General features: G+C 43.7%; 1 protein-coding gene across 1 annotated transcript in view; it reads right to left on the bottom strand.

Annotated features, from left to right (window-relative positions):
* Positions 1-12,426: 12,426 nt before the first annotated feature.
* LOC115323635 (amiloride-sensitive sodium channel subunit alpha) overlaps positions 12,427-23,824 on the bottom strand; it is a 48,555-nt gene continuing 37,157 nt past the window's right edge. Inside the window, exons 8-12 of the mRNA XM_042286261.1 lie at positions 23,592-23,664; positions 17,338-17,389; positions 15,159-15,205; positions 13,510-13,582; positions 12,427-12,645 (exon numbers count right to left, since the gene is read on the bottom strand). Of these exons, the coding sequence (XP_042142195.1) occupies positions 12,427-12,645; positions 13,510-13,582; positions 15,159-15,205; positions 17,338-17,389; positions 23,592-23,664 (464 nt within the window). The remainder of the gene's footprint in view (positions 12,646-13,509; positions 13,583-15,158; positions 15,206-17,337; positions 17,390-23,591; positions 23,665-23,824) is intronic.

Genomic DNA, 23,824 nt, shown 5'->3' with positions numbered 1-23,824 from the left:
TATTGAACCGATAACACTAGTTTCTAAAATTATCCTGTGAATCACTTTATGTCAGACTATAGGCATTATATGTATCGTATCTAACATTGAAGCCATTCAGAACAGTGGCGTGCGTTTTATCTTTTTGTAATTATCATGGTTCAGCCAGTGTGTCATCCATAAAATATAACTCATCTTTGCCTTTTCTTTCTCTGCGCCGTAAAGTATCTCGTCTATCGCTTTTTCATAATATTTACTACTCTGTCCCTACTCTGCAAGAAAAGCTTAATCTCCCGTCTCCGCATATCTCCTTTCGCCTTGATCATCAGTAGAAAGTTGGAATTCCCCAGTGTCGCACCTCCGCCTACCTCGACTCTTATTCCCAGGTCGTCATTGGAATGGAACCAACTTCCCGCATCTTTAGTATCTATATAATCAGTTGACTATTTTAGAGATGAAATAACCAGCCATTTTTGTCAGCAGGCAGCCTGACTGTTTTTTGTTTTGTTAAATTTGTGTATTTGTTCTGATATTTGTATAATGTTTTGTACGTGTCTCTCCCCTCTGTAATGTCCTGAGGCCCTGAGGGTACAGAAATAAATAAATAAATAAATAAATAAATAGATAGACAGATAGATAGATAGATAGATAGATAGATAGATAGATAGATAGATAGATAGATAGATAGATAGATAGATAGATAGATAGATAGATAGATAGATAGATAGATAGATAGATAGATAGATAGATAGATAGATAGATAGATAGATAGATAGATAGATAGATAGATAGATAGATAGATAGATAGATAGATAGATAGATAGATAGATAGATAGATAGAAAGATAGATAGATAGATAGATAGATAGATAGATAGATAGATAGATAGATAGATAGATAGATAGATAGATAGATAGATAGATAGATAGATAGATAGATAGATAGATAGATAGATAGATAGATAGATAGATAGATAGATAGATAGATAGATAGATAAAGCGTTTACGCAATTATGGCTCTTTAAAATGATGCTTACGGTTTCTAGCTACGTGCCAAAATATAACCTACTTTCCGACTTTTCTGGTCATAATTATAACCATCATGTCTTTATACTGTGCCCATAAACAACCAGTATAGCTTTGTAATGTAGCGCAATGAAAAGTAATACATATATAAACCATGCTTGAAAAAGAGTGACGACTGTACTAGAGACTCAGATCTTACATGAGACAAGATGTGAAAATGCATAACTTCAGGTAAAAAATCATTGTGCAGCCTCCTCATGAAAATCAGTTGTCAAAAATGTCTACGTCCCCATGACTATATCTATTCACAGATGACCGCATTCTTGTTGCGGGTGATCCCATGTATTGATCGGGAAAATAAAAAAGCAAGAGCAGTACTACTTGAACGAACGGGTACATTTAAATTCACAGTGCACAAAATATGAAAGTCCATGCCGCTGTGAAGTACTTTGTGCAAAAATAATATATCACGATAAAGCCTTTTGGAGGTAGACCTTAAAGACCGAATTTAGCAAGAAAAAGTTCATAACTATAAAAAAGTCCTTCGATATATATATATCTAAAAAAAACTATACGGACAAAGCACTGGTGAACATATTCAGCGTTGGTCTGCCCCCTTATCTCTGCGACTTCTTACATTTTGCCTTTGAAGTTTTCTTCCCGGTCTAAGGATTTTAACATCATAATAAACATATTCAATTTTCGCAGCTTCTGGCAATAAATGCATTCCACACAACAGAGCCAAACACTAGTCTTGATCTGATGAAATAGCAAAATAAACGAAGTAAACAAGCATGACCCGCCAAACTTCTAGCCATGAAGGAGTTATTATATTGAGAGCATTTGCATAGGAAAAGAAAGGCAATCTGCTGACCCAATTGGCAATTTTTATATTGGCGGAAAGAGTTTTCTCTGGAATATAAGGGTAATCGGTTGCCGAAAACCACCTAATTTGGCCAACAAGTGTTCAGCTGGTAATACGCTTTTTTTTAAGACAGTGCATGTTTACAATATTCGGTTATTGAGTATTTTAATTATTTTAATTCAATTATATTTTTTTAACGCTGTGACACCAAGCTGTCAAACCCTTTGTCCTTGCAGTGACCATTTATTGTGTTTTATTTGTCTGCTCTCCGGCTATAAAATACAACTCATGATCGGATGGAAGCCGTCTTCATGAATACCATGCGCTCCCGCAAACACAGATGTGCGTACACACAGCCACACTCACGTGCATGCACATACATAACGTTAATACCAATGAGTCAACATTTTATTAATTTGAGGTTTGCGTAAGTTAAGGCACCGATCTTACAAAATGATATAAAAAGATAAGTTCTTTAAAGTAGATTCGAACTCTTAACAAAAGTTAAGCTGCTGCAATTCAGAACGGAATAGGTGGCAATAATAACGTTGAGGTTATATGCTGTAAAAAAAACTTCATTTTTGCGAATTTTGCGACTTCGCGACTCTAGAATTACCGCAAAAGTGGGTCACACGAATGTACTACACAATGTAAACGGATACATAGCATATCACTTTGAATCGCGAAGTTTTGTGTCCGCAAAATATTCCCGAAACACAACATTTATGTGAACTTGCTGCATGCTTAGCCCCAGAAAATAAAGTCGTTGACAATATGTATCCGTATAGCCATCTACTTACCTCTCGGGGTGTCTCGAATTGAAGACTTTCGAAACATTATAAACTGGTCATTTAGAAAGAACCGAGCCTTGTGTTCGGAGGGGTTATAAGCCGGCCAGCGATGTATTTTCTGACAACTTTTTTGTTTAAATATATTCCTTGGTTTAGAACCACTAAAGAGAAAGCTAGTAGGTCATTTTGCTATATGATGTGCAGAGAATCAGATCCTTAGAGAATATGCACAAGCAAACGCACGTCAGTCGGCTAATTCTTCTTGAAACATGTGCTTGACGCACATATACCCTTAACGCCCTTAACGCAGATAATTATCATCCATGAAAATGAAGCCTTAAAAGGACGCCTCATGATCGCACCCGATCGTGTACAATATAAGGGGCTCACTGACAAAGTTGGCTGCGGTCTAATGTCACCTCAATATTTCGAACAACACAATGAGCATTTAATGAAGTCAAAGTGGGAGGCGAAAGGGGCAAAAGGGGTAGTTCAGGGTTCATCAATAAATGGTCGTCGTGCAGACATATAAATGAGCGATCGAACGCACGCCTCTAAAACTTGTTTTGGACGCCCCTGGTGACTGTTTTGAGTCCCGCGTGTTCGAATGGAAGCACTAATGTTTGCCGTATTGATCCGTTTTTCCTTTTCATCGGGCGTAGAAAGTAGGTGGGCGTTTCCGTCGCCCCCTTTCTAACTCCACTTCGCAAAGTTTCGTTATTGAACTTAAAGGTATACCGTGAAACGATTGTCTGGCTCCTAGCTGCTTAGCTGTCCTCCTCAACTCAAAAACAAAACGAAAAATCTCGTGGCCATGACATATACTTTCACCAGAATGCGATGACTTCCGAGCTTCGACCCTGCTGTTCGCTTTTATTGCTAAGAGGTTTCTTGTTTTTTTTTTTTTTTTTTTTTTTTTTTGTAAAGTTTGAATACGTGTGGAAGAGTGCATTGATCGACTCCAATAGTTGTACAGACGTTCGATACCAAATGCGCCTTTTATGCTTCATGTCTGTTTGCCCTTTCTATGCTGTGGTCTGGCGTCGCGTGCTCGGTCGAGGCTAAACGAGAGATTAGACCGTTATCGCAGTCAAAATAAATGAAATCGAAGTAGAAAGAAATTGAAATGGGTAGGGCGGTAGAGCTGGTAGGGCGGTAGAATCTACAGGAGAGGATTGCTGTCATTCATAGGTGGCTGGTTCGAATCCGCGGTTCTACGGCGAAAATTTCGTCTCCTTATAAGCTCAGCGGCGGCAGCGGTGCCTGGGAGTGGTCATGTGATTTATGAAGTCATTGAAGGCTTTCGCGAAAGACGACCAGGCAAGTTCCCGGGGATGTGTCCATTACCAGCCGCCGCAGCAAAGCGAACGCTGTGAGGATGCCATTTCGGCTCTATTTGACTGGCTCCTGCGTATCGTAGTGTAGGCTGCAGGTTGGGCCTATAAAACAGAGTTAAAGCAACAAATTTTGCCTTCTTAACCCGACAGCGTTTAGGAGCTCGTGTAAAAGAAAATTCGGCGTCGGCATTGGTGTCGGTGAGAACAAGAAATCCCATAATGCAACGAGCGCAGCCTCATGTGACGTCACCCATGACATCACACGTGGTTGCGCGCGGTGAATTATAAAACTTACCTGCTAAATTTGGCAGAAAACATTTCCCGCCAGATTTAGCGGAAAACGTTCTCGTCAATTTTAGCGCAACGTTTTCTTTACTAAATGTAGTGGGTAAATCCCATACTGCAACACGTGGCTGCGCGCTGTTCGAGGCGGGGTTTGAGCCGCACGTCCGGAGGCTTCCTGTTTCGTGACAGCGTCCAATCCCCGAAGTGAAGAACCCAGGGTTTCAGTGGAGGTGGGAGACTTTGTAACGTAACGAACGGTTTAATTACATGGTAGCGATACAGTCGTCAAATCCGAGAGAACAACGGAGCAGCCTCACGCTCCGCCTCATATAGGGTCCGTTTCTCCCTCACTCCCCGCGAGGGCAGCCAGTGCGATGCAGCAATCCGCCGTCAAGTGCGATGCAGCAAAGTCCGCCGCCCAGTGCGGCGTAGCCAAAGTTCTCCGCAGTTAGGCCGTGCCTCTCTCCCTTTCCCGAGCGCACCAACCACCACGCGCACACACACGTCCCGCTAACGTCACGGGCGCGTTGAGACTTGTTGCCGCAGCCCCGTCACGCAGGCCACGGTGCCGGACTCGTCGGGACTCGTTTCGCGCAGGCCCCGACAAGTGGGCGACGGTCCCGGACTCGTCTTGACTCGTTTCCGCAGCGTTGAAACTCGGAAGAAGGTCGCCGAAGGTTCCATTCTTAACAGCGCGTTGCATTATGGGACCACGCGCACACGCGCGCACGGCTAGGCAACGAGCTCGCCTTTATATGAGAAGGCTTTGCGAACGGGACCCGATAATGCTATCGCTTTCCACTCTTGAAGGCGAAGCTTAAGCGTCGTTAACACGGCAGCTTGGGCTAGATAGTTTTCCATAATTTGTACTTCACAGCGCATGAACGTCTCACAAGCAAGCACTCACTCAAGCACAGACAGACTGAAGGCAGCGAGCGCTGTGTGTATGTTTTTCTGTCTGTGCTTGAGCGAGTGCTTGCTTGTGAGACGTTTATGCGCTGTGAAGTACAAGCTTAAGCGTCCCCAAGTTTTTTGCTAGTTGACCCCAGAGGCCAGCCCCAATCTTAGCCCCAGGGCTTAAGTCACACTACAGTCACGGTCACGCTGTTGGCACATCATACAAAAGGCATGTCTGCAGAAAGGGTATGTTTCTTCCTTGAATGACGGTCCTAAAACATTGGCTCAAAAGAACTGTCACACGTCCGAAGCGCAAATGTACCTATTCATAGTATATACCCTCAGGACCCAAGGGCATTGCACTCCGTTTCGTACCTGGTATACACCGCTGTCGAAGCTACTGGCGCGAGCGCGTGGCTTCACCTATGTTTCCCTTTGCGCAAGAACGGGTGCGAATGACCTGCGAGGTCAAACCCCATGCTCGCGCCCGAGAATTTGACAGCATTGTACACTAAGTATGAAACAGAGTACAGAGAGGGAAGCGGGTATAACCTCTTGTGATGAAGTAACAAAGTGTAGTACTATTTGTATAGTAAAATGGCTTTTCTTGCATAATATTAGATATGACATTCTGGAACTATTGGTGATCTTCGATTGTTACTTTTGGCGCGGGAAGCGTAATCCACTCTTGAGTCTTTTTGGTGTCCGAGGAAAAAATGACTAAAAAATGCATTAGTTCTGCACGATGGGAATCCGACATTATGAACATTTTCTAATCGAGATTAAACATACGGGGGTAGGGAGGGGGGGGGGGAAGTTTGGCGCGCAGCTAAGGGTGATGAAATAACTTTTTAAAAAGCAGAGACGAATGGTTTTATGGCAAGATGCTAGGAATGACAGGTCAAGGTTAGGTTTCATTGTACTCATGCTTGCAACTATGTTATAGTTGGACAATATGAAATGAACAGAATTGTTCTGAACAATTTTACACACGCATAGATTTACGTTTGCTAATGTTTAGTTCCATGCACCAGGTTTTTCACCATACGGAGGTTGCGTCAACCCTTACAAAAATATGTATGGGCACTCCTAGGACGTTCTATAGTTCAGCGTCCGTAGGCAGAACATAAGGCGTCTAGAGGCAGGCCACGACTGCCGTTGCCTTCGTGAAGTCGTCCTATGGCTGCCCTATAGAATAATCACCAACGAATGTTCTATGGACGTCCTATTCTATTAAAGGTGTAAGGTCATCCTATCCCTCTCTATAGTAAGGCACCATACAGAGTCCATGCGAACTCTGTAAGGTGTCTACACAGGATCTATTCGGTGTCTTTACGGTACCTGCAGAAAACCTATACGAGGTCTACAGGGAGTCCCTACGGCGTACCCAGGGAAGCCATGTAGGGTCTACACAGGGTCCTTATGGGGTCTGCACAGAGCCCATACAAGTTCTACAGAAAGTACCTACGGGATCCACAGGGAAGGCGTACAGGGTCTACACAAGGTCCCATGATGTCTGCAGAAAAGCCATACAAGCTCTACAGGGAGTCCCTACAGGGTCCGTAAAAAAGCCGCTGAGTCTGCAGGGGGTACAGCTACAAGGTCCACAGAGATCAAAGTTACTAGAACAAGTCAGTTGGGAAACTGCTCTGAGAAAGTAGCACCGATCCGTACTCGAGAACCGAACTAATTGCTATCGCAACGCCGCCATTTCTCCCGCAGCGGCCACTCGGAGAACTGCACGACCGCGTGTATTGGTTTGGGAGTATCGATGTTCGAGAGCATGTGACCGTTCTATTTCGGCTTTAATCGGCCATTTTGGCGCGGAAACATATACGGTAGAAAGGGCTTTAGGGATGCCAACGGACGCGCCGCGAATCGCCACCAAAGCTAGGACGCACCCAGGTCGCAACGGGCTACCCGAAGTCACCGGTGAGACATGGCTGTATAAAAACAATATTAATTGTGCCAAAATAAACTATAAGGTAATATTTTATCTATACATCACGCTCCTGTCATTTTGTACTAAACTCCAATAAAGGTTTATACAAAAACATTTTTTTCGTTTGTTTTTACGCCAAAACGCGCTTAGTAAAAGCTTTTTTAAGAGTGTAGGGTCCTTATGGGTCTGCAAAGAGGCCATACAAGGTCTACAGTGTGTACCTACGAAGTCTGCAAGGAAGCCATACAGGGTCTACACAGGGTTCTTATGGGGTCTGCCGAGTAGTAGCCATACAAGGTCTACAGGGAGTCCCTACAGGGCCGTAGAGAAGCCACTCAGTCTGCACGGGGTATAGGTACGGTGCCTGTAGAGACCCACATACACGTACCTTTCACTCAGAAAGTAAAGGAGTTTCTCCGGTACATACTGAACACTCCCATCTCCACATTAATTATGCCCCGATGTTGGGCATGTCTCCAGACATAAATGTAACATATTGATGCCCGGAGCTTAATTAACAACTCTTTAACTCGGACACCTTCCCTACACCTAAAGTAGACATCTACCCGGAATCACTTTATTAATCTACCAATATATAGCTCACACCACAGAGAGGCAATATGATGCCCATAGACTCACCAGGACCATAGCATGAAAAAAGGAAGGAATGAAAATCTTTTTGTTTCGCGGAGATCTCTATAGTGTTGTTGTGGCCACTCTATGGCAAACCAGCGGTACTTATATGGTCCAAGAACTATCTACAATAATCCATAGGATAGACAAAGCGGTAATATAACGGCAAAATTATGGACATAGGACGTCTACACCTATTTTTGTAAGGCAAGTTCAGATTGGTGAGTGGTTATATAGTTGTCACGTTATTTCTTGAAAACCACAAAGTTTCCTGTGAATATATGAATGTGGGAAGAAACAGTAGAGGGAAGATTATTCATTTAAGCAAGAAAAAAGGAGAGCTCCTTGCAGAGATCACTGGGACACACCGGGGTAGACGCCACTTTGCAGATATGTAAGATTGTTAGCTGAAACCAACTGTAAACGGATAACAAGAAAACATTTAAGCCACGTGCGAAGTTTGGGATCAAGATAGAAGTCACGTAATTTATGAACTAATAGCGTGTGACACGCCTTATGAAATACTTAATAAAAGTATAAATATATGGCAATCGTCAAGAGATGATCGATCAAGAATGGTGTTTAGTTTCTAAGTGAAACACACGAATTGCGCTTTGAACGAATGCGTTTCCCGCAAGCCATGTTGTGAAGATGTAAAAAAAAAAAAACGAAAAAAAAAACATGAATTAGATTCTAGAAAGGTGAACAAGTTAGAAAACAAAATATGCTCTAAAAATTTACATGGAATGCCGGTGAGCGACGTTTTTCGGTAATTAATTGCAGAATGCTTCTTCCCTGCTCTGTGAAGCGGAATAACTTTTCTGACTTTCCACTCAGCCGCGAGAAGACTATTATGCAGCGACTGCTTAAACACTTTTGATAACAGAACGGCAAAATAACACTAGCACTTTTAAGAAATTAAGGGCAATTAAATCTAAACCAGAGATGGATGAATGTGTAAGTGATATAATGATATTTTGAACACAAATTGAAACAACAATAACAAGAAACATTGCAAGGTTGTCATATTAGTTTGCAGTAGGTAATAAGACATTTGTAGTAACAAAGAAATTCCTTGTGAATATTTTGATAAGATCGATCGAGCAATGATGAAAGGGGATGTTATCACCAGCACTGTTGACGAGGATGCTCTAACAAAAGAGTTATAGTTCAGATATATTATAAATGTTTTTTTTTTTTTTTAATACACGTGTTTTTTCTACTTTTTGGTCCAGATGCAAAATTTTTTTTCTGAAATATATCCCTAAGATATTTTCCGGGTGCACTAAAATTATGGCAAAAGTATATTCCAAAGTAGATAAAAGGTGCACCTTAAATACGACCTATGATATATTTAAACTGCATCTCTCAGTTCCATAAAAACACGTATAAGCTGTACAATGTTAATACATTCTATATATAGATATAGATATATATTCTTTTTCTTAAATATTGCTAGTGGATGTCTCTCCGCGACCTCAGAACTGCAAACCATCCGTACAGCAAGCGCAAAGTGGTACTCACTAATTGAAACTAAGCGAAAGAGACCACTCCTAGGGTGCTAGCAACACAAAATAGAAATATAAAACGCACTGAACAGTTCACGCAGATTGAAAGTAGAAACTGGTTTATTTTGTACTACCGGTACAGTGGTAAATTCTACCCATTCAGTCTTCTCAGGGTTTTTTTCTATAAAAAGCCTTATATTTACACAACACTATTTCCATATCATTACAGAATGCACTTTTCTGCTTAACAAAAGATAAGCATTTGCTTCCAGCTACACTTACACGCGCGGCGAAAAATTCAAAACGAAAGAGAAATAACAGAATAGACAGAACTTCTGGCAGACAGACTTAGAGGTAGAGAGGAAAAAGAGTTTCCCCTTACGCAACATTTGGGACTCGGATATATATAATCATATATTAAGAACAGGCTCGACTACTAAAAAACGCTTAAAAGAAAAACAACCTTGCCTTGTGCTGTCGAAGATGACCTGTCGTTCGACCTTTTAGGTCGGCGGCCGATGCCTGAAAAACCTAACCCGATGAAGACGGATTAGCGTCCGGTACTAGCGATGGCCGCAAACAAAGGTGGACGGACTCGGCACTACGCTTTTCGCCTTTTAATAGCCTGGTCGTGATACAGTCATCCAGCGAATGCCTGTAGATTCGTAAAGGCGTCAGGCGCGCCTGCTGACCGTCAGAAGGCACCGCGAAATTCCACAAGGTGCCGGCAGCCGCATCATGATGGGAATCAGCTCCTCGGCGCTTGAAGAGGCACGCAAATGGCCGAGCGACGTACCTCTGCGCCTCATTTGTACATCCGTGAGGACTTTCAGGAACTTCTCGGCAATTATTAGGCTCTTTTCCTGCAGAACGACTCGGCTATACTACTGGCCGCCAGTGGCGGAAAGATGGCATCCATGTTGAACGTTCCGTCCCTTCACTTTAGAAACGTGCACCTCAGAGTTTTAAAAGCTACACGATCGATCGGAAAACGTACCGTATGCTTTTTTTTCAACAGTCATGGAGCCCTCCAGGAACTTTTCAGCGAGGATTCAATAGTTTTCCGGCTAAAAACGGTGAAACTCACGGCGTCAATGGTTGGGATGCTACCAGTTGGGCTCATGCTGCAGTGTTGCCAACCGTTAAAATAAGTGAGGATTTTTTTTTAAGTCTACGTATTGACAATAAAATCATTGCATAAAATAACTTCTCAAAATTAGCCTTGTTTTCACAAGCCAGGTTTTGTGGAAGCCTACTTGTGTATTTTTGGTCTTTTTCGGCACCAGAGAAACGGCATTTAACGTTTCTTCAGATTATTGGTATTAATGTATTATTATCGGTGTCAACTGCGCTTCAAACAATCCGTGGTTTCAATATATTAACAGTGTGTTCTAAGTACACTGAGTTTATATTTATAAAATACATGTACAATAAATGTTTAACGTTTTTACATACTACTTAAGCACATAAGTGTATTTGAGGAGAGCTTATATCATATTCGCAGAAGTATATTTTAGTAAGTGTATATTCAATATCTTCCCAAAAAAATATTCATACAGAGCAAATTAGACCATGCTTGATATATATTTGAAATACCTTTCGTATGTACTAACATGGCATTCATGCATTTAGGTCTATTTTAGGTATGCTGGGAGTATATATTTAATGCACATATTTTTAACGTATCTTCTTTGATATATTTTAATAGTAAGTAAAAAGTTAAAGAGTATATAATTAGTACACTGTTAGTGTATCTAAAAATACGAAATACACACTAAAACAAATTCGAAATACATTAGGACATACTTCATACATAATAGATTTTTCAAAGGGTTATCATTATCAAGTTTTGTACCGATAACCTGCCAGAATTTTTCAGTTTCAGTTAGCATGTACGGCAAGGTATTTTTTTGGGGGGGGGGGGGGGGAGATATCCTTTGAATGTTTATGGCTGTTATCTATTATTTGGAAGCAAGCTGATAACTGTTCAGCGGACATCGCTAGAAAGTGATTTTGCTGGTGTGTAGGGTCGATTTTTTTTGTTAGGTAGGCACTTAATGTGAATGTTATACAGCTGACCTGATGGCTAGAAATGATAGTACGAGTAGGAAGAAACAAAATGTACCTTGGCTACAAACATGTCCCAGTTATTTTGTAAACTACGATTCAAACTCCTTAAAAAATATATCAAAGAACGCAGCTAATTCAGTACCAATGGCTTGGTTCGCACATTTGTAGTTTAGAATGGTTTTCACTTTTTTGTGTGGTACTAGGTCGCTACGTCTTCGAGGTTTTACGTCGAAACATGTTAGTGTGAAGTAAATTTAGGAAATGACCGCAAGCCAGGTAAATAATGCCAGAAACAAGATCAGGCTACCATGTTTTCACTAAACTAACTGTGTTCGCGACAAGAGACGTTGCTCTGGTAGGTTGTTTCCCAAATTGTGCAAACAAAAAACCACAAAGAAAAAAAAAACATTCGCTAGAGTGGAGAAGGGGTACATCCTGGATGTTTCGCTATCGCGTGTTTTACATTCAGAATGTTAAAATTACCACGCAGTGATAAAGAAAATTGCGGTGGCGAGTTGTGACAATATTGGTTACACAGTGTATAGCTGGCTCATTAAACCGGAAGAGTAAAGGGGGGGGGGGGCGAAAAAAACACCGATGACAATTTTTTGATGACCAAGTTCCAAAATAGCCCACACAATTTCTAAGTTAATGGGAACATAAATACAAATGAAATTTGTTTAGAAACTGCCTAAATATCACCGCCTTCTTGACGGGTTGAGAGGTCGAAGCGATAAATAAAAAAAACTTATTGCGCCGTGGAAGATTTCGTCATCACGTAATTGCGAGCGCAGCCAGGTCTCGGCTGGAACTATTATGTTAGCATTACAGCTATTTATGGCCGAATCTAAAAAAATGCGCTTGTTAAAAATGCTTAGAATGTTGAGAAAAAAAATGTTTCACGTATGTTTGACGAAAACATGCTTCCAACATGCGTGATGCGTGCTTGCCAATAATTCTTGAATTCTGCATGCAGCAAAAGCCGTCTCTTCCGTATGATGCATGAGCAGCAAGATTGCGACTTCACGCAAGTTTTCATTTTTCGAGAATTCCGGTCCCACCCAAAAAGCAAACACCTCGGGCGAGCATATATCGTTAAGTTGACTGATAACTTGTCAGTACATATCTATCGGCAAGGGTTCGAGAATGAAATTCGCGCCGGGCTTCACGGGTGCGGTTCCTTCGCGCCAGGATCCTGGAGAGGCTGGACCAGGCGCCGTCGAACAGCACGTCGAGCACGTGAAAAATGTGGAGCGAAGAGTAGCCCAGGTAGACGCCCATCAGGCCGCCGATGCTCCGGAACAGACTGGCCAGCTGCGCCGCAGACGGGTGGAATGCGTCAAGTCCTCATATTAAATGTGCATTTCGCGCTTCTTAATAGTACCCAACGTGAGCTTAGCTAAGCTAGACAAACCTAACTTAACATAACGCAAGCTAAGCTAACCTCTGATAACATAATCTTTTTAACCCAACCTTATCTTTACTAACAGAACCTAACCTATAGCCTACTTTAACCTAAGCTAAGCTCACATTGGCTAACCTGCCCCAACTTATAGGGATACTGAACCGAAATTCGGATTTCGCAAAGTAAGGCTGTTGCGTCGTGCGCTTTGATATGGTGGAATATAGTCTATTATTCATGTAGATCTTTTTCGATGTCCCACAATCCGCTCCTCACTGCGCATAGGCGCCACTTGACTTGCTTGTAGAATTCCGGTTCACGCAACGGGTGGCGAAAGAAGATTGTGAGACAGTGAAAACCACCTAAAAAAATCCTTTAACTAGATTGGATAGCCGGCGCCATTTCAAGGCTGCTAAATTCTCTATAGCACCATCTATTTTCTTCTTCTCTAATAGAGAGTTTGAGTAGATTGTTCCGACGACTCCGATAGCAATACCCGGTATTCCGCCGACGCCTTTCCGCGTGCATGGTATTGTTGCCGGGTGCCGTTATTGGAGGTATCGGAACGTCCTTTAAAAACTATCTAATAAAGAGTTTCAGTAGATCGTCCTGATACGTCCGATACCCACGAGAACAATACTTGATAACGATATAATGCATGCACAAAGCGGGCGGCGGAGTATCTGGTATCATCATTGGTGTCATTGGAATGATCTAATAAAACTCTGAAATTTATTACACCGATAGTGGGAGTTGAAAAATAAATTATTGCTTACTGTGGATTTGGGTTCCTTGCGTCTATAGAGGATTTTGGTTGATTTCATGAAGACCTTAATTCTGGCGTGGATTCTACGCAAAAGTGAAAGTAATGAAGAAGAAAATATTTATCTTTCTAGCAAAGTTAGATACCAAAAGTAAGATTGAGAATTTCCTTAAATGAAAAACCAAGCTTGGTCTGTGGTAGAAATATACTATATATGCAAAGCGGAAACACATTCAACTTAGAATATCTCGTACTAAAATTTTAGGGTGGGCTCGTTAAATAAACTTGGTGGTTTACTAAGCTTTACTAAGAAAAACTTAACTGTTTAGGGCAAAAGACAAAACACGTGCAAGCTAGCCATACTCCAAACATAACTCGAAAACTAGCTTTAACGTAAAATAACCCCATCTTACGTCTTCTAGGTTTTATTCGCTCGTTTCACAGGCTGGAGCCCAATATTTTTATTCATTGACATTTCTTTCGTCACTCTGGGGTGCTTTTATTTCCAGTATCTTATCTTTAGGCCTAATTGATGGCATAATGAAAATTATGTTAGCCGTTGAAACGCACCTGGCTGCCCTTAACGGCACAATACTGGTGCGAACAAACTGTTTGGAAGCCGTTTTGAATACTAGATTTCGAACTCTGCGATTCAGAAATTTGCTCAAATTTTGCAGCGAATTGAATCTGCTGTTGCTCGTGAATCAAAGCAGCACAAATGTACAAAATATGTCATGCACTCTCTTGTACCTCAGTCAGTCAGAAAACGTTTAATGCCATAGAAGAAGAAAAGTTCAGATCTTGATACCACCTGCGCACTCCCTCATACCCCCTTCTCTTGTATGCAATGACGTCTTGATAGTTTTTATATATTAATGCCACGCGCGTCGGCGAGCGAGCGCGTGCGTGGCCGAGTGGTTACCGCGCTTGACTCTCGTGCAGTAGCCCAGGGTTGGATTCCTGGGAGCGCCGCGTCTTTTATCTATTCTTTCTACTTGGCGTTCTCATAAGTTCGAGAACCTTCTCGTCTGATCGAGCTACGAATGTTCTACGCGCCGTACGTTCTAGGCCGAATGTTCCAGAGACACACGCGTGTACAAAATGTGCTCCGCGTGGCGAGCCGCAGTCAGTCTCGCTCCAGCGTTTGATCCTGCTGCTTCGCCGCCATCGCCTCTTGCGACGCTAACCCCTCTCTAATATGTTTTTGACAAAAGTTCGCCCCAATAAACGTCCAGTTTACTTCAGTTTTCGTCGCCTCATCACATGTCATTCGTGACAATATTGATGATTGCTGTGAACTCTACAGTTGGGTGGGGGCTGGCCAAGTGACACCAGTCACATTCTTGTCCCCTCCTCCAAGACATTTGTCTGACTAAGAAAATTTCGTTTTAATTTCGATTTGTGTCGACAAGTCTATACGAGTACTGTTATTTGTGGGTTGAGATCTCGAGCAAAACTGTCGTGACGAACCAACATACTAAACAAATATACGTTCTGTCGAGAACGAAATTTACTTTTCAGCTGATGAGGCAAGTCTGAACAGCTTAGTTTTAATTAATAAAACCACAAATACCCATAGAACTATGATTATACAAAATGATATAAATAACCATATTCAACAAACACGGATATTTTGGCAGGCTACATTAAAGACAGACTTACTTCTTGCGATCGGACGATTCTTTCTGTAGCCTATATTCTGGTTCCACCTGAAGGAAAGGAAACAATATAAGTCCTCAATTTTTAAACTGTCGGACCCAGTTGTAATGTAAATAAACAAAACAAATTAAACGAAATCAAATTGTACCCTGAAGGCCACTAATGGGCGAGATAGACAAGATGATCAAGGTATCTTGCAGATCAAAGTATCACGCGTACTGTATTTGCATACCAGATGTATTCTCTTCGTGCAAGTGCACTCGCGATAAAGGACGGTTTCGAGAAACGCCTTTTCTCTTCCGATAAACTCCTTCCCATCATGTTGGTGAGCAACGTCCGCCACTTTCCCCACTAGTTTGCATGCAGACGCTTAGTTAGTGGCATGATTGTTGAAGTCGCTGAAACACACAGGCATGGCGAAGTACTCCGTCCATGACAGAACTCAATATGTACGACCGGGGACATCTTTCGGCCGCATAAATTCATAATCCCTCCGCTTTTTTATTCCTTTGAAGTTTGAACTCGTCCCGGCGGCATCTGCCAGGGCCATTCTGGCCACCGACGTGGCAAGTTTTTCATCGCCGGCTCTTCGTAAGTACGAATAAAGCCAGGTATGTATCAAAATAGAGCACCAACCAATCACGCAAAAAACTTTCGAGAGAGCTTAAGACACTGCCTCCGCGCGTGAACATACGTAAGGCGAAAGTTTATAAAACAAAGCGTCCTGCGTAATTTCATACCGAAAGTATGAAATTACGCATTAAATTCTCATATAAATACGCGGTAAAAAAACGCTTTTTCTATGACAAAATGTTCCGTGTTTCGGCAGAATAGCGAACCTTTTGATCCGCCTCCAGGACTCATTGTCCACAAGAATATCATTTTTTTGTTTTATTGATTCCCCTTTTATCAACATTTGTTCGAAAGGTGTTCCTAATTACACACGAGATATTACATACTACAATGAGCAGAACCACTGCCCACAAAAAACTTTCGTTAGACTTCAGCGTTCTTTCTGAAAACGACGGGTTTAAATGTTAAGAGAAAATATCCCACCGTAGCTCTTCTGGCGGCTGAGTCGAGAACTAAACCCACTACAACAACTACCTGAATTATTTGTTTGTGTTTCCGACGGAGCGCTCGGTTGACGCAGTCGAACGCTTCGTGAGCTTTCGGTTGTGGCTGGTGTTCAATCAGTGAATCACCAATTAAAGATGAGGCCTTGCCGAACGCAGACGAAGCGGTCGCGTCCAATCTGTGCCCGTGCTCGATCGAGGCAGATGACGTAAAAAATGCAGTCCACGAGCATTGGGCTGAATAAAAAAAATCGTGAGGGATTCCAGACTGCGAAGTTAGATGACCAGCGAAGCTGTTTAGCAGACGACACAAACGTCACACTGGGTTTCGAACAAAGGAACGAACACACGCACACAAGTACGCACACATATGTCGAGGACTATCGCCACCCCGAGGAGCCGGAGGAAACTAGACACGCGCGACGGGACCACCACCCGGCGGAAGGAAAGAAAATTAGGCCCGCAAGCGCTTGGAACGATGACTAAGAGAGGGCGGTGCGAGCCCTCTCCAAGTTTTTTGTTGACGCACACGAAACATCCACGGAACCCCAGCCATAAACAGCTTCAATGTAAGACTAAGTTCTGCGTAAGACAATGCCGCCCCTGGTTTGATCTTCTCGCCATCAACCACAAAGCTCTCGCATACTGTTGTCTGAATATTGTGTTGCGATTAACGCGACATACAAAGTTTAGCTAAAACAATTGTGAGCATATCAGGCCCGAACGGCAATGCACTATCAGCGGCAAAACGTGCAGTTGTGCACCGGTTTTCCGACTAAGACCGCATGGGCATCGCCCCAATGGAGTCTCGATGTCCCTTTTGATTGGTTGAATTTCTTAATGGAACTCCAAATGGCGGTGTTCCTAAATACTAAGTGCATTGGCGTGCCGTCATGAAGAGACGTTTGAGAGTACCAGTGGCTAGTTAACCCACCAGTGGATATACACTATACAGCTGGTTGTATACAGCCTGTTGGCTGTCCCTGCTTGGTGGTTTTTGAAAGTAATCGTGTTTCGAATATTGATATATTACTCGATGTATATCTACATATTACTCGAGTTCGGGCAACCATTTACCGTACGAAATATCTTGATATCGTACTTACCAGATGACTAGTCCAAACGAGACTGCTCGCATAGGTGTGGTATACATGAGTCCTACGTAAGATAGAGAAATAAGAAGGTAACACTTGTTACACGCATATATAACCTTTATATGACTCGACATGGGTATTGATGAAATACATAGGTGTTTATTGCACGACAAAATAACCCCCACTGGCGTGGGGACGAAGACACCGAGGGACCTGACAAGGCCCGCGCGGAGGCGCCAAACAAAACGAAACGGGAAGAACGAGGAAGCCCATTTCGAGGACTTCAGATGCACTCTTGGAACAAAGGGCATAGTCTTACACCGCTTGTGCCATATAATGCACCCCAAAACTTGAGTTCCACGTCGAGCGGTTTGTGTTCGAACCAACGGATGCCCTTCGGGAGAAATAAGAAGGGAAACATAGGCGGGTAACAGCTCAATAAATTGTATTCAGGTAATGGAGGAGTTTTCTGGGTAAATATACTGGAAAAGACCAACCATCATGGGCTACTGATAGCCCAGTGGTACAACTTTTTAAAACGGCTAATGTACGTGCTACTCACAACAACAAAAAGAAAACATAAATCGGAGTTTTTTTGGCCCTACTGATAAACCTGAGTGTTTTTTTTTTTTTTTTTCGGCAGTCTTTGATACGTATTTCAGTTGTTTAACAAGTTATATCGCACCGTTATCAATTTCTCGTAAAAGTTGGGACGGTCAGTTCAACATCCGTGCGCTGTGCGTCGAACTCAAGTTTCGAGGTGTATTATATGGACAAAAGAATGCCAAACTAAACTCGTTTTCATGGAGTGTGGCTGCCAGAATCTCTGGCTAAAGGGCTCCGCGGTAGCAGCGCTAATACAGTTTAAAGTCAGAGGGGCGTCGGTAACGCCGTAAAATGCTGACATGCACAAAGTCTCTTTAATAATAATAATAATAATAATAGTGTTTATTTCCACCATAAGATGATGGGGGCGTTACCGACGCCCCCATCATCTTATGATGTTTGGATAACCTACACAAAGCGCTGTCGATCTCATAGTTTGCGCATAAAACTTTTCGAAGAACCAGGTAAGGGCCCTCGAAGACAGGAGACAGCTTTTTTCTGTTGGGATGCCACGCCATATCCGTTCGACATGCTCGGCCCAAGCTCCCATGAGCGCATCCAAACTGCTGCGACTAAAGTGATATCGTCGTGATAAAAAGAAAAGGGCGACGAAAATTTCTATTCCGACTGGCTTCGCCAACACGACACCAGAAAAGCCCAGGAAGAGTACATTAACGTCGGTGCCAAGAAAGTACTGAATTTACTCTCTTCACGGCACTACTGACCTAACATAATCACGGAATTCTCTCGTTACGTCATGCATTGCGACGAATGCTAAAAGTGCAAGCATTATAAGCTGAAGTTCGGCTTCTTCGAATCTCAGCCACCCACCGAGGCCCTTGACCTGCTGGCAACCGACATCGTTGGAGGATTGACCGGCTACAACTCAACAAAACGCTTCATACATATCACCATCAATAACGTAAAGGGGCTATGTCTGGGCATTCGCACACAGAGAAAGACATCAGATTTTAGAGAGGCGCCGATTCGGCAGAAACTCTGACTATCCGTGACTCTTCGCCGATGTTTGAGACGAAAATTTCTGCTTGAACCTCAGGCTTCAGTATTCTCAAGATCCCAAACAAACACTGGAGCTATAAATCTCGAGCAGTGCACCAAAAACGCCTCCAACCACGTCCCCATTCACAGTACACCCTGGACATCGCTGGCTGACAAAGCGGAAATTGAAAAGCAAGTGATATTCCACCTAGAGCAGAAGTTAATTCGGCCGTCCTTGTCATCCTATAGGGAGTATTCACTGGACACCATATTTGAGGGCGATGTTTAGAGCGCATGCTCGGAACAAGCTCACGTTAATAGGCCGCTAAGACCGGCAATCTTGGTGGTGCGGAATGCACGTGGCGAAATAACTGTGGAAGCTCGCGGTCAGCACGCGCTCAGCAGTCGCGCACACAGCTATGGCCGCCAGTGAATACTCCCTATAGACAATTAGCTATATTACCCAAGCATCAAGGAGAATGCAGGGATAGGTGTTCCACGCGCCACACGCGCGCGCCTTCCCCGTATAAAAGATTCGAAGTAAATAACCAAAATAAAGTGTTGACTAACGCGCGTGCAAGATGCAATTTGTTTAAAGTATTTGCTTAAGAAAAGTTACTACTGCTGAGGCCAGCACGTGCGGCGCATGGAACACCACTCCCTGCATTCTCCTTGATGCTTGGGTAATATAGCAATACGTCTATTCCGCTACTGTGGTGTTAGCATCGAAAAAAGACGAACAGGAAAACTCGGTTTTGAATTGACTACCGCAAGCTGAATCCCGTCGACTATGTGACTCGAGACGGGCGTCGTTGAAATAATTTATTGCACGACGAAAAAACCCCGCCTGGAGTGCGAACAATGGCCTAGAGGGTCTGAGAGGGCCCGCGCGGAGGCGCCAAACGAAATAAACAGAAAGAATAAACACAAATTCGGGACGAAAACAGACGCATACAACTCTTTCAACTCTCAACGACATTTATTTCGGCTGCGTTCAAACGACGGCCTTCGAGCAGGTTCAGGGGAGGGAGAAGAGAAGAAAAAAAAAGGGGGGGGGGGGGGTTGAAAGAGGAGGAGGGGATAAACGGGCTATTCGCGGCCTTCCCTTTAGGCCTCTGGTCCCTTTCGCCCAGTTCGGGACGGAGGAATGTCATCTCGCTGTCAGAACTTAAAGGGCCCATGAAACGATTTTTGGGTTGGGATAAATCATTTTAGATTGGGATTTTACTAATAGCACATCGTTCAGTGGACCAAAAGAAAAAAGGTAGAAAGTCAAAAGCCTGACTTTCAGTGCGAAAATTTGAAAACAGAGCGGACTATTTCGTACCTCCTCCCCTTCGCAACCTCTCTGCCTTTTCACAGTGATACATCCGCAGTCCCAAAAGCGCGTTATCGGGTCCAAACTGACGTCACACGCAACCGGACCTCACTTATTCCCTTCACCCCTAAGCTGACATTGTGGTGGAAGCTACGCGCTTGCCGGACCAATCAGCCGCCTCCCTTTCATCACCTGACTCTGCAGCCACATTTGCCACGCTCACGTGGCAAGTGTGGCTGGCCCAACGAGCACGTAGCTTCAACAGCACTGTCAGCTTCGGAATGAACGGGGTGGGGAAAGCAACTTTTGTCTGAATTTTGAGCGACGGGCTAATCTTCTAGGGGGAGAATAAATGTGTCCGGGATTACACAAACGAGAGTGCGAGCAAGAGGGGACTCCCCCTTTTCGGTGGAATGCGCTATTTATGAGTTGAGGAGGAAAGCGAAACAAGAAAAAGTTGGAAAAGCGTTTCATGACCCCTTTAATGAAACTTTTCTTTTCTCAAATTTCGCTTTATTTTAAAAGTTATGGGCAAATTAGAATTACAAAAACAAGCAAAAAATAATCGACTTCATGACGTCAGTGGTTGCTTGAGTGGCCGTGACTAGAGGAGGGGTAGTGAGGTCAGCGAGCGCTCACGGCTGCCTCACTCCGTGTCGTTGGCTCGATAGGGCGGCACTAAAGCATGCTCTAGATAGGCTGTATGAAGCGGGCAACCAGGGCGGCTCACATTGCATTTGCTTCGCAATTAAACACTAATTTGGCATGACACTTCATTGGCTACAAACGACAGTAAATACGGGGTAAAGGTCAGTTCAGAACGGGAGCCACTTCGCGCTGCCATAGTGCCAAACCCGCTCGCCGAAACAGCCGAAGGCCTACGGAACGCTCGCAACCGGTTGGATCCTCGACCGCAGCGCCGCCGCGTACATCCGGGATTGGTGCCTGATCCCACTACCCCTTTCTAGTATCCGCCACCTTTTCCACCGCTTGGTGGAGGGTATGTTGATGCGTCATTTCTTGTTTCCGTACTTTATAAACTGCCTCTGTTCCTTTTCTGATCTAAAATACTGAAGAAAAACTGCTTTCATAAATAACTGAAACGGTTCGCGCCACTTATATTTTGTATTTCGACTAAAAAGAAAGCTTTTAGCGGCTCTGACCAGTAGTAAGGCCAGGACCAAAAACGTCACATATCGCGTGCTTTCGGCACCGTGGGTCGCCCTCGTCGGTGGAGAAGGTTTCCGCGACGTCCGGTTTAAATATGACGCACTGGTATTTAGTTACTCTCTCTGTGCCCGCTGGCTTGCCCGAACCCCAAGAGACGTGGAAACTGAAAAAAAGGTAGACGCTTAAATATGATTGCAGGGCCCCTTTAATGGCGTACGATTCGGCGACTTCCCTGCCAAATCTTTGCCGGTGTCCTCTCAATAGACCCTTTCCGAAATTCAGTCTGGCCACTTTGATCGCTATCATCATCTGTGGAAAGGCATCTGTGCCATACCAATGGCGGCCTTCCAGTGACTCATAAAGGAAGACGTTGAAGATGCTTCTAAGCGGATGATGCGAGGCCTGTACATTCGGGGGTCAGTACGACGCGACGTAGGAATGAAACACAAGAGCTGCGTAAGCGTTTATTTCTAATAACTCAGATTCAGTCAATCTGCGGGCGGCACAAAATCGGCTTTAAAGCATTTTGGTGTATAGAGTTTTCCCGAGGCATCTGAGTGGGTTGGAGCTTTGTTTTGAATGCAGGTTCTTGGTCACCATCGAACTGAAAGTGATCGAGAAAGAACTCACACTGAAGAATTTCTCGCGTGCCGTTGACTTGCAAAAGTGACGGTGCCGATACAAGTTCATTTCCGCCATTGATACGGCAAAGCCTAAACTGCTTTACGAACCACCAGGTGGTACTGAATTTCGGAAAGGGTCTATACGCGCGTAACTTCGTATCTGGATGAACAACCGCCGCACTTCATATGGTGTATACGACTATTGGATGCATGGAGTCGTCGGGGGGTTCGCTCACCTCCCGCGGGTGTTCCCCCAGGCGGTCATTTAGGCACCTGCCGGTCTGCCCTATATACTCCCCCCCCCCCCCCCCCCCCACACACACACACACACGAAAAAGAGGTAATATAAACCTCCTCCTTCCTGCACTTAACAGACTGCTGTCCGTGCTTTTTGTTGCATTGGGTCGCGGCGGGTGGGGTATACACCATTCTGCACATATGTTGAAGCTTTTGCTTGCAGCTAAACACTACCCCTACCTCGAGGCGAGAGGCGAGTCCCTTTAAGGCGATGTGCGGTGCTGTGCCAGTAGGGGATAACTGCAAAACGTTTTTTGCGAGGAACAGGAGCGGCTGGCGGCGCCCGGGAGGCGATGATCAGCCTCTTTAATGTATTTGCCACTAAGTCTTCAGGGTACCCTGCCCTCTTTAGCCTCTCTGTCTGTAGAAGCAGACTGTGCGCGGTGAGGTGGAGGCACGACCTGGTTCCCGAGGATTTTAGGAGAGATTTCACGAGACCCCGTTTTCCTGCTTTGGAGTGGGCACGCGTGAAGGGTAGGACCGGCTTTTGTGTGCGCTGTCTTAACTCTCCGGTTGTTTAAGTATATTTACCAACAGGCTCGTTTTTAATGTTAAGAAAGAAAGGGGGGGGCTCATTTTTAGGACTGTGTGCCCGGCCCTCCGGCTAAAGGGTTCCGGCGGAAGACGGGCTTTATATAGTTCATGCCAGTGGTGCGGGTATTTCCTACGTTACCTATAGATTTTCGGCCAATTCAATAATAAAAGATGGCGTCACTTGACAACAACGACCTCTTTCGAATTTGACAACCCACGTAGAAACAAAAACCCTTTCACCAGATATTTATTGATTTAGTCTTTACACCACGGGCCAGTGATTAAGTTTTTGCACACCGCATGAACATGGGATATGAAGGGTGCACAATCAATTCATGGCTTGTATCTACGTCAAAAATTCTGCTTTTGTGCTGGACTTGCTACTGCGTATCTTCAACAGAATACATTTGGCACAAAACTTTTCTTTTAAGAGAGAACGAGTAAGAATGGCCATTACCATGGTGCGATGACGGTAACTTGCAAGATATGTGTTGTATGAACTCTGCCACGTAATAAAAAAAAGTTCAGTACGCCGGCAGAGGGGTTCCTCGGGCCTGCAAACATGTTCCTGAATTTCATGACTGATTTCATATCCGAAAAGGGTGAAATCACGGTTTTTGCAGGAACTTGTCTGCGGAAAAAGCCCGTGTGGGGAATGATCCCTTGCATAATTAATTAAACTTGTTAACTGTAACTTTTTGGACATTGAAAACACTTACACGCACGGCGTAAGACATTTGCACGTGATAACTTTCCGGTGAACCTTAGCTTCAATCTCCCTTTCACAGTCACCTGAAATTGAAGCAGAACATTTGAATGTCAAAGAACTATGGCCTGGATCCTGCGATAACTTTTTTTTCATTTTGCAGCTTGTACATCCATTAGCCTCTTCCTAAATAGCACATATTGTTAGTGTGCTTCAAATGCAAGGTCTAGGAAATGTTCTTTGCAA

This window comes from Ixodes scapularis, unplaced genomic scaffold (genome assembly GCF_016920785.2).
Source record: "Ixodes scapularis isolate PalLabHiFi unplaced genomic scaffold, ASM1692078v2 PGA_scaffold7__128_contigs__length_106722199, whole genome shotgun sequence".
Lineage (NCBI taxonomy): Eukaryota > Metazoa > Arthropoda > Arachnida > Ixodida > Ixodidae > Ixodes > Ixodes scapularis.
The sequence above is the reverse complement of the archived record's forward strand: the minus strand, read 5'-3'. Positions and strand labels throughout refer to the sequence as shown.